At 34.9% G+C, this 14,190-nt stretch overlaps 2 protein-coding genes across 4 annotated transcripts; one reads left to right on the top strand and one right to left on the bottom strand.

Annotated features, from left to right (window-relative positions):
- Nucleotides 1-2,980: 2,980 nt before the first annotated feature.
- LOC112044703 (serine/arginine-rich splicing factor 7) lies at nt 2,981-5,821 on the bottom strand. 2 transcript variants are annotated; one of them, XM_024080629.2, is made up of 4 exons: nt 5,557-5,817; nt 5,296-5,478; nt 4,994-5,187; nt 2,981-3,312 (listed from the first exon to the last, which is right to left on the bottom strand). In XM_024080629.2, exons 2-4 carry the CDS (start codon nt 5,470-5,472, stop codon nt 3,165-3,167), a joined length of 519 nt encoding a protein of 172 aa, XP_023936397.1. In that variant the 5' UTR covers nt 5,473-5,478; nt 5,557-5,817; the 3' UTR covers nt 2,981-3,164. The 2 variants fall into 2 exon arrangements, with proteins under 2 accessions (XP_023936397.1, XP_052739457.1); XM_052883497.1 differs by lacking the exon at nt 2,981-3,312 and adding an exon at nt 4,590-4,812 and having other exon boundaries at nt 5,557-5,821.
- A 926-nt stretch (nt 5,822-6,747) lies between these two features.
- LOC112044683 (serine/arginine-rich splicing factor 7) lies at nt 6,748-11,701 on the top strand. Of its 2 annotated transcripts, XR_002886766.2 has the most exons (5): nt 6,748-6,930; nt 7,028-7,209; nt 8,224-8,417; nt 9,200-9,438; nt 11,461-11,602. XR_002886766.2 is itself a non-coding variant. In XM_024080607.2 (4 exons), exons 2-4 carry the CDS (start codon nt 7,033-7,035, stop codon nt 11,612-11,614), a joined length of 525 nt encoding a protein of 174 aa, XP_023936375.1. In that variant the 5' UTR covers nt 6,754-6,930; nt 7,028-7,032; the 3' UTR covers nt 11,615-11,701. The 2 variants fall into 2 exon arrangements, 1 of the variants encoding a protein (XP_023936375.1); XM_024080607.2 differs by lacking the exon at nt 9,200-9,438 and having other exon boundaries at nt 6,754-6,930; nt 11,461-11,701.
- Nucleotides 11,702-14,190: the final 2,489 nt, after the last annotated feature.

Genomic DNA, 14,190 nt, shown 5'->3' with positions numbered 1-14,190 from the left:
TACCTTAGACCATTAATAAGTTATTAATGGTCTAAGCTTGTTACAGTACGAAACTACAAAAATATATAAACAAAATAAACCTGCCACCCTGCCACCGCTGCTATCTATAAAATTTTAGCCTGTGCCCCTGTGGTCGAAATTCAACCATAGAATACAAATATAGTCTTTTTAAAAACGAAACAAGGCGAGTCAACACGCGGTGCCTTGTCAGTTGTCAGACCGGTCTAGCTATTTCACAGAGTAAATATCATACGGAGTGAGTCTTTACAAGCAGCGTAGTGAAGCCGCTGAAACCCATAAAAAAAATTAAAGTCGCGCTTCACCTTGACATCCTTTACCAAATTTTTTTCATATTTTGTATTTCTAAATTTAACACTAGTCACTAGCAACAAATAAGTAAACTATTCTAAAAGTAACCAATGTAAAAATATTCAATTATATTTCTTAAGTTTTTGTAAACAGTTTTAAAAATATTTAAAACATAAGACGCCATTTTTTAACCGACTTCCAAAAAGGAGGAGGTTCTACGTTCGGCTGTATGTATGTTTTTTTTTATGTATGTCCAGCGATAATTCCGTCAATTATGGACCGATTTTGAAAATTCTTTTTTTGTTTTGAAGGGTTTACTTCCAGGGTGGTCCCATTTTTTTCATGTCAGGATCTGATGATGGCATCCTGGAGAAATTGAGGGGAACTTTCGAAAGTTGTAGAGACGGCTAGTGCGTTTGTTTCCATAAGGTATTTTAAACCACTACATGTTTATGAAGGTTTGGAGTTGGTCTGATGATGGAGCCGAAATACAGACGATGGAACTCGTCAACGATTTACAGCAATCACCTTTTGTTTGGGCTTGATTAATTTGCATTGCTGAGTACTTTCCACCTATATGGGTTGTGACTGTATTAAGGGACTGGTGATGAAGACGATATACAGTGAAGAGAACTCCTCGACGGTTCACTGTAGCTACCTTGTGTTTGGACTTGATAAATTTGTATTGATGAGAACTTTCCACCTAGATGGATTGTGACTGTATTAAGGGTCTGATGATGAAGACGAGGGACAGTGAAGAGAACTCCTCGACGGTTCACTGTAGCTACCTTGTGTTTGGACTTGATAAATTTGTTTTGATGAGAACTTTCCACCTAGATGGATTGTGACTGTATTACGGGTTTGATGATGAAGACGAGGGACAGTCAAGACAATTGGTTATATTTATATTAAGTGAGGATAAAGGGGGAGTAAAATTTTATATACGAGTTAAGGAGTATTTTCAAAATTGGGAAGTAGGACTTAGATACCTGTTATAAAAAAATAACGTTTTAGCTAATTGTTTGCGTTTTGTTCACACGCAGTAGGTATGCTAACACTAAAAATAAAAATTTTAATAAAAAAAACCGACTTCCAACTCAAAAAATAACTTAAACTAAAAAGCAAAAAATAACATCTTGCCTATGTTCTACCTTCTGATCAGTTTGAAGGCGGTGCCAATCCAGTGTCGTGTTTTAATTAAAGCTGTTTCTGAAAGAAGCACATAAATTGTGTAGTTTAAACGGGTTTAATTAAAACATCGCTGGCTTGGCACCGCCTCCAAACTGATCAGAAGGTAGCACATAGGCAAGATGTTATTTTTTGCTTTTTAGTTTAAGTTAATTTTTGAGTTGGAAGTCGGTTGAATTTTTTTATCTTGAATAATAATGAAAGTTAGTGATGCGACTTCGTGTCGTACTGACTCGAGATTTCGAGAATGCTTATTTTTGAATTTTGTATTTGGCGGGGCTACGACACCGTTAATCTGTGAGGTATTTAAGTTAAACAATCACTTATCGTATAACTCGTGCTTATTAACTTGACACCTGGCCTCCGCACGAGCTGTAGTGATTATATTGTGTATTTTATTCTTTGATTATCTCTAACCTATATTCGGCTCACTGTTGAGCACGAGTCTCCTCTCACAATGAGCGGAGTTAGACCAGGTTAGACTAATAGCCACCACACTGGCCCAATGCGAATTGGCAGACCCTTCACGCATGAACTCTGAAAATTCTCAGATATGAAGGTTTTCTCAGGATGTTTTATCCTTTACCATTTGAGCCCTTACCATAAAGAGATAATTAATTTTTTAAAATGTCATCATCATCAACAGCCGATGGACGTCCACTGCTGGACATAGGCCTCTTGCAGGGACTTGTAAATAAAACGGTCTCGAGCCACGAGCATCCAGCGGCTCCCCGCAACCCGCTTGATGTCCTCAATCCACCTAGTGGGGGGTCGACCAACACTGCTCTTTCTGGTGCAGTTTTATAGTGAGCGCGCGGTGATCAGCTCACGTTTAACACCGTGACGTCATCACAAAATTTGCTCGCCCGTTATAGGCAATTTCGTACTTCTGCCTTACCTACTGACGAAATAATGGTTAATCTCTCTAATCCGGCCCCTGTCGTAAAATGGGTTTGTAACAGACGTCTACCGACTATAAACCACCTCACTGCTAAATTTGAAGTTTGTAGCATAATAAATAAAGGACTTTCATACAAAGTTGTGTGAGCCTCTAGACCTCTTTAATCCGCCTCTATCGAAAATTCATTATTAGCAGATACCTACTAACTATAGACTACCTCCCTGCCGAATTTCATCTTTGTACGTCGAGCGGTTTTCGAAATTTCGTGAGAATGACCTTTCGCATTTCAAATTATTTTCCCCATTTTTGATCGGTGCTTTGCTCCTATTGGTCGTAGCTTGATGTTGTTGCTTAAAGCCTTCCTCGATAAATAGGCTTTTCTACACAAAAAAAAAACAATTTTAACCATTACTTCATCAGTAGGTAAGGCAGAAGTACGAAATTGCCTATTACAGGTGAGCAAATTTTGTGATGACGTCACGTACAATATCGCGATCGTTAGCGGGAGTCGATATTTATGCAAATACACACCAGTTAACTTAAAATATATTGGTAAAAAATGATTATAAATGAAACCAAAGATTGCATAAAACATTTATTTAATTGTCAATAGCTTATATTGATTACAAAATCAATACATATCATACATTTTGTGTAAACGTAAATGGGAATGATCTGCAATGATTGGTGAAAGTTACACCAACCTCCTAACTGAAAAACTTGAAACATTTATGGCCAAAAAGGAATCATGATTATTTATGAAAGTTTACAAGGACTTCTTGGAGTCCTTAGAACGGGAACGCGATCTTGAACGCGAAAGAGACCTTCCCTTGGAGCGCGAACGGGAACGGGAGCGGCTGCGGGATCCAGACCTTGGGGAGCGCGAGCGAGTGCGGCGGCGAGACCTCGATCGGCTGAAAAATTAGTTTAATTTCTAAACACAGATCTCTTATACAATTAGTTCTTTTGCTTGTGTCTAATCCAAGTCATAATATGGAAATAAGTTATAGATATTCTATTTTCGGAAGACATAACAGAAACAACAAGGCAATTCGATATTTGATGTTATGACATGTGCAAGTGTTGAAGGCACAACGATGATCAAAATAAATTTGACACTTGTGATTTTTTTGAAGCATTTATAAATAAATATAAAATAAACTAGCTGCAAACAAAATTATAAATGATCAGTTGTAATTATAATTAATTGGTAAAGAAAACGGGTAATTGTGTATTGGGATGTCACAAAATCAAATCAAAACTGACTTTTTTGACTGGCACTACACACACTATTGTTCTTTTTATTTCTGTGTAGTTCTCTGTAGGTCCATTATAGCACTATTGCTTAAAGTAATAGCATCAAACCAATTTACCAAAAAAAATGTTACTTAACAAGACAGACCAAAATTTAAAAATATGGTTTCACTTTACTGATACTTCAGTTATACATACAAATGTGCCTGCCCTTACCACTACAACCAAAACCTGTCTTCATAGAATAGAATATCTAACATTATTTTGTTAAAAAGATACAAATAGCAAGTGTTATTAAAATTCTCTTTTTATAATTTCATATTTAATGGAGTGAACACTACAGTGAATTATAATTTTTTTGTCTAGATTAAATATCTACAAAACAAAGCCTATAAATTATATTTCTAAATCTACTGTTTACCACTGATCATAAAATTTAAATAATAAATAACTTTAGAATATTAGACATTTTTTTATTACTACTTTATAGTAGTGGAAAAATAAAGCAATGGTGGTGTGCTGTAATATTTTAAAAAAATATCAAAATGTATTGTGTAATGTGTTTATAGTTCTAGTAATAATAATAATATTGGGTTTAAATTATATTACTAGCAGTAGGATAACACAAAAATTGTAGGATCAGACACAAGCAATTTTCTAACATAATTCAGTCATAGGTGCTTGAAATAAGTGAATTATAATGATTGAATGATGAAATCTAGAATATTTCCTGTTCTTATATGATTTCACTGTTGTTATTATATAATCTTCAGTGTATGGCTACAACTTAAGGTTCACTCTTCATCGTCACTTTGGTTGGCCAAATATGTCCTACAAACATACTCACACAAACTCACAACGAGTCCAAAGATAATTGTCTGCCTTGAACATAAATATGAGTAATAATGTGTAACTCACTGAGTGCACGCAGTGATTACAACAGAAGTGTCACGGCGCGCAGTACACACATTACACTCAATGTACTTCTCGATAATTGAAGTGTGCGCGTAGGCTGTAGTAGCTAAGTAGTTCACACAGCGCAGTTACTGATGCTGCCAACACTAGTAGAGTGCACGACGTGAAGTGAAAGCTACGTAGCGCAGACTATAAGAAGTGCAGACACTGAAGAGTTTGGTCTCGGCGCACAGGCCAATGATAACCTATAACATAGTTATCATTGGTTTACGTGTATTCAGAGCTATGGAATGGAATCTTTTACTTGGACATATCACAAAAAGATATAACAGCTGGTGTTGATAATTTTCAAATAGATCTTAAAAGATGCCATACCACAAAACATTCACATATTTATTGCAACTGTGAGTGTGTTTATATTGTCACCTGCGACGGCGTCTACGAGAACAATCTCTGGCGTAATGCCCACGACCACCGCAATCGTAGCAGCGGTCATCATAGGGCCGCGGTGGAAGCCTAGAACGAGGAGGCGGCCCACGGCCACCAGACCCACGGCTGCCGTTGGACATCTCCACACGAGCGCGACAACCGCATACGGTCCGTCCATCTAACCCACGTACCTAGAAGGTTTAAATTACATCTTAAGCTTGTGCGAACAGTTAAAAGTTTAAAATTATAAGGTAAATTATATTCGATCTGTTACAAAGGTGTAAAAGACAAGGACTTACTGCATCTTCGGCGTCTCGTGGATCCTCAAATTCAACGAAAGCAAAACCCGGCGGATTACGTGCCACCCACACATTCCTCAAGGGGCCATAGTAAGAAAATGCATCTTCGAGTTCCGGTTTGCTAGCATTATTGCCCAAATCTCCAACGTACACTTTACAGTCGCCGTAACGGGACATTATGCTCTACAACAAATACTTAATATAATTAGACAAATGCATTTGAAAATTATCTAAATCTCCAAAGTCGAAATGGTAACTTACTCAAGCTCGACGTGATTATTGCCGATAATATATTTTTAACATTGATGTCATGCAGTCCTCCACTGCAAATACTCTTACTCCAAATAAATGGATTTTAATCGCTCTCAAATTCTACGATTTAACTGTTTCAGTCTCCAATAATGCGTTGCGTGTTAGAATCAGTGACAATCAAAATGGCGGCCGCACTGCAAAGCGGTTTGTAACACCACGACTCGAACACCACACAAGCGTCCGGTCCACAAGAAACAGAAAAATAAGATGGCGAAGGCAAATGGCGATTGCCGATTGGAGATTCGCTCGCCCCCGCGCCATAGACAAAGAGTATATAATTATATATACCAAAGAGTAGAACTCAGATCAATTATGGAAGGATCTGACTAGCTTGATGTTACCCCTCAAAGATCAAGAATCAATGTTAAAACACGTGTATATAACTGTTTTGATAGAATCGATGTTTTATTGTTGTAATCGTTTTCGTCGTGTAAAGCTCCCTAAAAATGTCGGCTTGTGCAGTTGAATGGCATAAAATAATTTAATAATCTATCCGTGAGCCGTGACAGCCTAGTAGATATGACATCTGCGCTCTGCTTTTGATTCCGTAGGTTATTTGATTCCGTATGCTTTAACCCCTTTCAATCTGAGAGGAGACTCGAGCTCAGCAGCAAACTATCAATAATGATTAGATTGGTTGCTCTTTAACATAGAGGAAATAGAAAATGGAGATGCATCGCACTCAAATTCACGAACAAAATCATCTGTCGTTTTTTGAGGGGGACGAGGTAAACTCACACATCGAAAATATTTAACACCATTAAAATTTTTCTATATCCATACACTACACACAACTATAGATTTGACACGCAATACACACACGCTTAATTTTTACACATACTAACAAACACATTGCTATCTACAGATTAAGTACATAGAATATTCGATTATCATATCGATGTTTGGCTGTTTCGTCAAAAGAATCGATTCTTTTTATATTTTATGCCATTTTTATATACTCGTTAGATCATTGATTTTCGATCTTTGCCAGAGGGATAATGGTTAGCGAGGCAGGTCTTGTTATTAATAGTCGAAGTCTAAATTACATCACTAATCTGTGGCTATATCTTACACAAAAACACTAGAACTCAGGACCATAGATAAACACTATAACTCAGAACCAGATAAAACCAGAAATTAAAAATAAAACCCGCCGGGCTCGAGCCGCCATTTTCCTAATTTCCTAATCAAAATAAGTTAGAAGTTGTGTTGTATTGCAATCGATAATCGATTTGACGAATATTTTATATCTTCAGTGCATTACATATAGATTCAGTGCTTTCGTAGTAATGTAAACATCTTCAATAAAGTTATAAATCTTGAGTGAGTTTTCTCAGTGCTACCGGCTTATTTATATTGAATTGAATACTACATATGACGCATTAGAAGTAGTTTTAATGTTGGATTTTCATGTTATTAGGTAAAATGTCTCGCTACGGCGATTGTAAGGTGTACGTAGGAGACTTGGGCAACAATGCTAGTAAGCCTGAGTTAGAAGATGCTTTCTCATACTACGGTCCGCTGAGAAATGTGTGGGTGGCCAGAAATCCCACCGGTTTTGCTTTCGTTGAATTTGAGGATCCTCGCGATGCTGAAGACGCAGTAAGTATGTTTACACAACACGTAATGCTTAGTTCCCGTCACAGGCAAAAGATAAGTAAATCGTATATTTATCTTACCTCGTATCAAAGAAGCCTTTTGGGTAACGAAGTATTTCGATTTGGCTACTCCAGAAGAACGGCTCCGTCAACCCCATGATCATACTAGGGTGCTATACTGTTTTTGAGTGAAGTCAATCCACTGGCTACTTGTGTAGAAAAAGGTGCAGTATGCTCTAAAAATAGATATTTTTACTGGCACTGTACACAGAGCTAACCTGCGGACGATCATGTTCACCCTCACTGACAACACCCAACGCTCATGCTCAACGCCCAATAATAGGGATGATGACAGTTTTTTAAATTGTATATAAATTAAGAGTATGCTAATAGTTAAGCAATTTTGTAAAAGTAACAGTGTATCTGCGATCATTACTTTCGGAGCTACAGGGATTTAAAGGGTCTGATTTGCGGTGCTGCCGCAGATCCCTGAAAAACGCCCCATACAAAATGGCACAAACTAATGACGTCGCAGTGTATATAATGTGTAAATATCCAGACAATCTTTGCTTTTTATGTATAAATTAGTTAATATTGATCCTATTTACCCGAATGTATTATAAAAATCAATATATTCAAACCTAGTCATCATCCCCATTAACATTATTTGAACTATAATATATACAATCATGTGTTTGTCACTTATCTCTTCCTCCAGCTGAATGTTTCATTGGGTTGGTTTTGGTGTAATGAAAATACAACTAAAGGCCTTGTGATTGCATTTTTATGTATAAAAAAAGCAGAATTGTCTTACATACTAATTGTATTTTGGAATGTATTTATTGCCCTGCTTCAATTTTCAAATTCACCTATTGAATAAAAAGCATTCACACTGCCTTGTCAGTTTCATCATAAATACAAAAAGTTTATTATGCAATGAGTGCAGGTTAAAACTGGTACCCATGCAAATTAAGGTAATAATGGGGATAATCACATCAGATCTTGTTAACATTTATAGATACGTGGCTTAGATGGCCGAACGATATGTGGTCGTCGAGCACGTGTGGAAATGTCCAATGGAGGTCGTGGCTACAGTGGTCGCGGGCCTCCTCCGCGCTCCCGTCCACCACCTCGTCCCTATGATGATCGTTGCTATGACTGTGGTGATCGTGGACACTATGCCAGGGACTGCACCCGCCGCCGCCGACGCAGGTGATATAACATTTACTATACCTAAAGTATTCCTATTACATTAGGGTTGCCACCATGAATAAAAAAAATCTAGAAATATTAAAGTTTATCATAAAAATAAATCAAAATGCTTATTTTGATTGAATAGAATATATTTTATAAATTCACTCCGACTTCACTCTATAGAAAGTATTTTGATTGTTGATTCAAACTCTTTGCTAAATAGCTATATGTATTAGAAATAGTACGATATTATGGAGAGATGTTATTTAATAATAATTAACTAATGAATATTCTTAAATTCTCTAGCTATAAACATGAAGAATATTTATTTAAAAAAATCTCTTAATATTTTAAAACAACTAAGTCTATTTATCATTTTTATGTAATTTTGTTCTTGTACTGAGAAAGAATAGAATGGCTTAACTTAAGCTGACTTATCGTAATGACTATATAATTGATGTCGCAATAATACTGGCTTCATTTCCATATTGGACAGCCAGGCACAGGCTGATACTTTGTGCAAAAAAATTTGTGAGCCAAAATATTTATTTTTTTAAATAACTGAATAAATCAATGAATGGTTGTAGTTTAGCTGCCACCATGTAGAGCTGTAGGCAAAATGTTGTGAGACTAATATTGCCTTTTTTCAATACATTTAATACCTGCCCAACTCGTATTGTATGGTTGGCAACCCTATATGGAATCTAATACAATTTGTGTCATATTTTTAATGCTATGGAATGAAAAGATTCCATATCAATACTTTGAACCCACATAAACCAATGATAACTGTGTTATAGGTTATCTTTGTCCTGTGCACCGAGACTGAACTCTTCAGTGTCTGCACTTATTGTCTGCGCTACCTAGTGTTCACTTCGCTTCGTGTACTCCTCAAATGTTGGCAGCGACTGTAACTTCGCTCTGCGAACTGCGTAACGTCAGGCTACATGCACACTTCACTTGTTGAGAAGTTACATTGGGTGTAATGTTTGTACTGCGTATTGCGACACACTTCTGTTGTTGTTCCTACGTGCGCCCAGTGAGTTACACATTATTATAGTATGAGATCCGGCATAAGAAATATATACCCTCATCTGTTATTTAATTGGGATAAGAAATAAATGATAGAATATATTCACATTGACACGTTACACATGGGTTGCCTAGTTAAATTGTGGCTGGATAGTATTAAATGCTTAATTATTTTTTTTATTTTTTAATCTCCTTCCCTCATTGGTTTATTAAAAAAAAATGTACACTACTTCATAAAATATACCTAAAATAATTGAAAAGTAAAGGTTTCCTACTTTGACACTGCAGCAGTGGGGTTGCCAGATATAAACATTTAAGTAATGTCATTTATATACCCTCATCAGTTATTTAGTTGTCTAATACAGTTAAATTAAGCATGAAATAAGGTTTCATTTGACTATGCCAAATGAAAGCTTATGTGCCTTTGATCTAGTATCGTGGATTTCTAGATTATGTATGTGTTTGGCTGCAATTTAACTAGGCAACCTATTTGCTATGTGTCTCTGTGAACATTATCTATCATTTATTTCACTGCACTAATGAATAACAGATGAGGGTATATATTTCTAATGCCAGCTCTTGGACCATTATCCCATATTTCTCTTCTACGCAGACACCTAGGACTTATTTCTATAGTTTTTTATTTTATTTTAATGGAAATGCATGGAAAGATTAAAACAGGACTTTTTAGTCAGACACAGAGGAGATCAAGATAAGTTTATAGTGTTACACTATATTAACTTTGGATAGCAATTTTAGTATGTATGTATTAATTAATATAGCCATAAAAAATAAATTACTATATCCTACATCAAATGGCACATTACTTAGATTGATTTATGTTCCTAATGTTGAAGTCCTTCAATTTTGTGATTGAGGAAATATTTTCTAGATAAAAATAATAATTACTTATAATGTTTTTGATCTCATATTTTCCTGTTGCAGACATGCATCATATTTTACATTTAAGGAAATTGTTTTTTTTGTGCATTTATTCTATTTACATTGTTTATAAATTACAGTAAATTTTGACAGTCATACAATGAACGAAATTAAGTCTGTTGAAAAATACTGAAGATTTTTTTCATATATATTTTCCCAAGTTTCCATAAAACAAGTAAAGTGTTGCAAATTTCATCAAAAATCTCTTCATGAGTAGAACTGTGCTTGGGTATTAAATGGATACATTTAGATTGTATAGCATATTTTGTTTGCGATAAACTAAAGTAAACAAATTTTTTGAGCTCCAGAGTCTCTAGTTGGCTCAAGTTTTCTTAAGAAGAGTAATTTTTGGACTTGTTAAATAAAATAAGTAAATATATATCAAATCTTCTTTCTTTAGAATGTCAATTGATAAATGGTTTAGAGAGAGATAAACTTTAAACAAATATAAATATTAAATATTGCTATATTAATTGATTCTGAAACATGGCTAAAACTCACGGCTAGTTGTTTGGATCGTGCCAGTGCCAAGAACCAGCTCATGACTAAGGGCCCCGTATGGTTTCAAAACTAGTTGGGCATACTTACAGTTACGTGAGTTTTAAGCGGTTCATAATCAATATAAATATGATTAACTCACGATAGTTTCAATTCTAAAATATTGCTATACACTCACACAAAAACCGAAAGGGGTGTGGATTTTCATCCTCCTCCTAACAAGTTAATCCGCTTCCATCTTAGATTGCATCATCACTTACCATCAGGTGAGATTGCAGTCAAGGGCTTGTAAAGAAAAAAAAATGCCTGTAGTAAAAAGTTGTAGAAGCTAGGTCTGCTGACCTATTCACTATTTTGGTCTTTATTATCAACCTATTGAAGTAAAGCAAAGCAAAGTGTCATCTACATACTATATTATATCCACCGTAAGCACCGGATGACATTTGTAATTTGTATCATAGTATGTGAATGACACTTTGTCAATTGATTTGTTTTTTATTTTCATGGGTTGATAATAAAGACCAAAATAGGAAATAGGCCAGCTGTTTTATTGGATACCATTGTTAATATGTTTGTATGAATTTGCCAGCCGCTCCCGCTCCCGCCGCCGCACTCGCTCCCGCTCCCCGCGGTCGGGCTCCCGCTCGCGCAGCCGCTCCCGCTCGCGCTCCCGCTCGAAAGGAAGATCCGTGTCTCGGTCGAGATCTCGTTCGCCATCCAAGGACTCCAAGAAGTCCAATTAATATTATATAATTCCAAAATTCAACTATTATTCAGTTTCAGCATAATATATGTGTATATTATGTAAAATATTAAAGTATGTGTACAAATTGTGGTTTTATTTTTATTTAAAACTAGCGGACGCCCGCGACTTCGTTCGCGTGAAACTCGATGTAAACTTTCAACTACCTCTATCTGCCCTACCCCTACCCCGTTTTCTAATTATTATTAATATGAACTTTTTACTTTATACAATAACAATAAAGCTCAAATTGACTACGTTTTAGTTAGCAAAACATTTGTATGGAAAAAATAGTAGATTGTTATACAAGTGGCTAAAAAGACCCATTATATACGAGGTATTTTTAGGTAATTAAAAATAACAAAATTACTTTGGCACCTAGAGGCTGAAATGCTTGTTTAGCCCCGCTGTGGAGTGGTAATATGACAGTGTTTTTGAGCAAAAGTAGTGAAAAATTTTTTTCACTACTCTTGCAAATTGCTTTTTTTAATTCTTGTCTGTTACGAGTACTAGCCAAGTACTAGCCTACTATAAAACGGAGAAGGTTTTATTCGAAAATAGAACCATTATAGGTGAGGCCCACATTGTTTTGAAAAATAAATAAAAACTTTAAATTTGAATGAAATGCAGCGTTCTTGTATGTGGAATGCGTTCATTTTTTATATAATTTTTATTGAGTTGCGAATAGAGCGAGATTTGAAGACATGGTACATCCTGTACGGTGTAATACCTTTGCCTCTTTCTCATGTGAAAAAAATAAAATTAAAAAGCAAGAATTTAAAAAACAATTGGCATGAATAATATACACTTGATTTTTTTAAGAAATTCATTATATTTGTGACCGTAACTTACATATTTTTCAACATTAATTGTTATTGTTGTCGTCATCTAGTGAGAATGGTTATCCTAATTTGGAGATGACGGAAATTTTCAATTTGTTACTATCAAATTCGAGACGCATTTACTTAAATACCTACCTAGGTAAAGTGGAGAAAACAACAACGAAAAGATTCACTTACGAAGAGAGTTTTTTAAACTATTATCTCCCACGTTTACCTCACAAACACATTATTCATCTTCACAGTAGTCGGAAATTATGTTACCGGGTAAAAGCATATTATCTAATATCCAAAATTGTAGACTTTGTACATTTATTTTCAATTAAAATAAGTCATTAAATATTGTACTAAACTTTTTTATTTTCTCGCAATCGTAGTGAAAAGCAGAGTGTAACACGTGGGGCTAAACCCATTATAAACTTGGTTTCTATTTAGGCGGCCCTCATCTTACGTCTCGGCCCCTAAAAATACCTCGTATATAATGGGTCTTTTTAGCCCCTTGTATAACAATTAACTATTACAAAAGGATGGTGAACGTAAAAAAAAAGAAATTATTAAAAACTTATCAATATTTAGTTTATTCAACACTTTTTTTCAATACATTACTCATTTTAAAAAGATGGTGACATACATTTTCATTGACGAGTTTTATTAAAAGGTAGCGTTAGCTTTTACAAACGAATGACTGCCGAGCCCCGACTAATAATGGTATTATTTTTTTTATAATTTTACGTCTGTACAACTAAAACGATTTTCAAAATTCTTTCTCCAATAGAAATCTACAATAACAGCGAGCAACAGATTATATACTCACAGGCACAATTATCCGCCCACTTTAATATACTCGCGTCATATTAAAGAGGGCGGATAATTGTGCCTCTGAGTATATTTTATTTCTGGGAAACATCGGGACGCTGTTATCTAGTAAAAATATATTTTCACAGGTACCTATTGCAAATAAAGACACTAGACAACTTGGGAGATTTATAATTATCATTTAAAATCACTGTTAACATTTAAAAACCCTTTTTAAGGGATATTTGGAAATAAGAAATAAAAAAAAACCAAGTAAGTAAGAAACGCGGCGCCGTTCAGTTTGCAAGAGCCTTTGCATTACAATTTTTGGACACGATCTATTATTTTTTATCATAATAATTTTACAAATTGGCAAATGGCATACAGTTTTTTGTTAACTAAGTTATCATTGAGATCATATTGATTATTACCAACTACGCAATTGCAATCAACCTGATACACATTATCAAAATAATGAATATAAATAACATCTAATACATACAAAACCTAATAATACCTATCGAAGTAAATACAAAAATAACTCCAATTTAATCTCACTTAAATAATCTTTTAACTTATATATTTTTTAATCTTATAAATATGTTACATATTAAAGCAAAATTCTTCAGTAAATATATATTATACATAGTATTATTATTGGAAAGTCATTTAATACCCAACATTTCACATTATTAGTTCAAATAACATAATAAATAAATTCAATATGTACATTCTTCTCAAAAGTTTTGTATTTCAATTCGGTCTGTTTTTTATAAAAAAGTGAGATAACCCTCCTGGGGTCTATTCAAATGTGGATTAGGTGTGTATGTACCTGTAGCATCATCATTCAGTCCTACTTCATACCAATATCATAAACGCGAAAGTTTGTATGTTTTGTTTGGATGTATGTTACTCTTTAACGCCGCTACTACTGAAGCGATTT

This window comes from Bicyclus anynana, chromosome 9 (assembly GCF_947172395.1).
Source record: "Bicyclus anynana chromosome 9, ilBicAnyn1.1, whole genome shotgun sequence".
Taxonomy (NCBI): Eukaryota; Metazoa; Arthropoda; class Insecta; order Lepidoptera; family Nymphalidae; genus Bicyclus; species Bicyclus anynana.
Note: the sequence above shows the minus strand (reverse complement) of the source record. Positions and strands in the feature narration are given on the sequence as shown.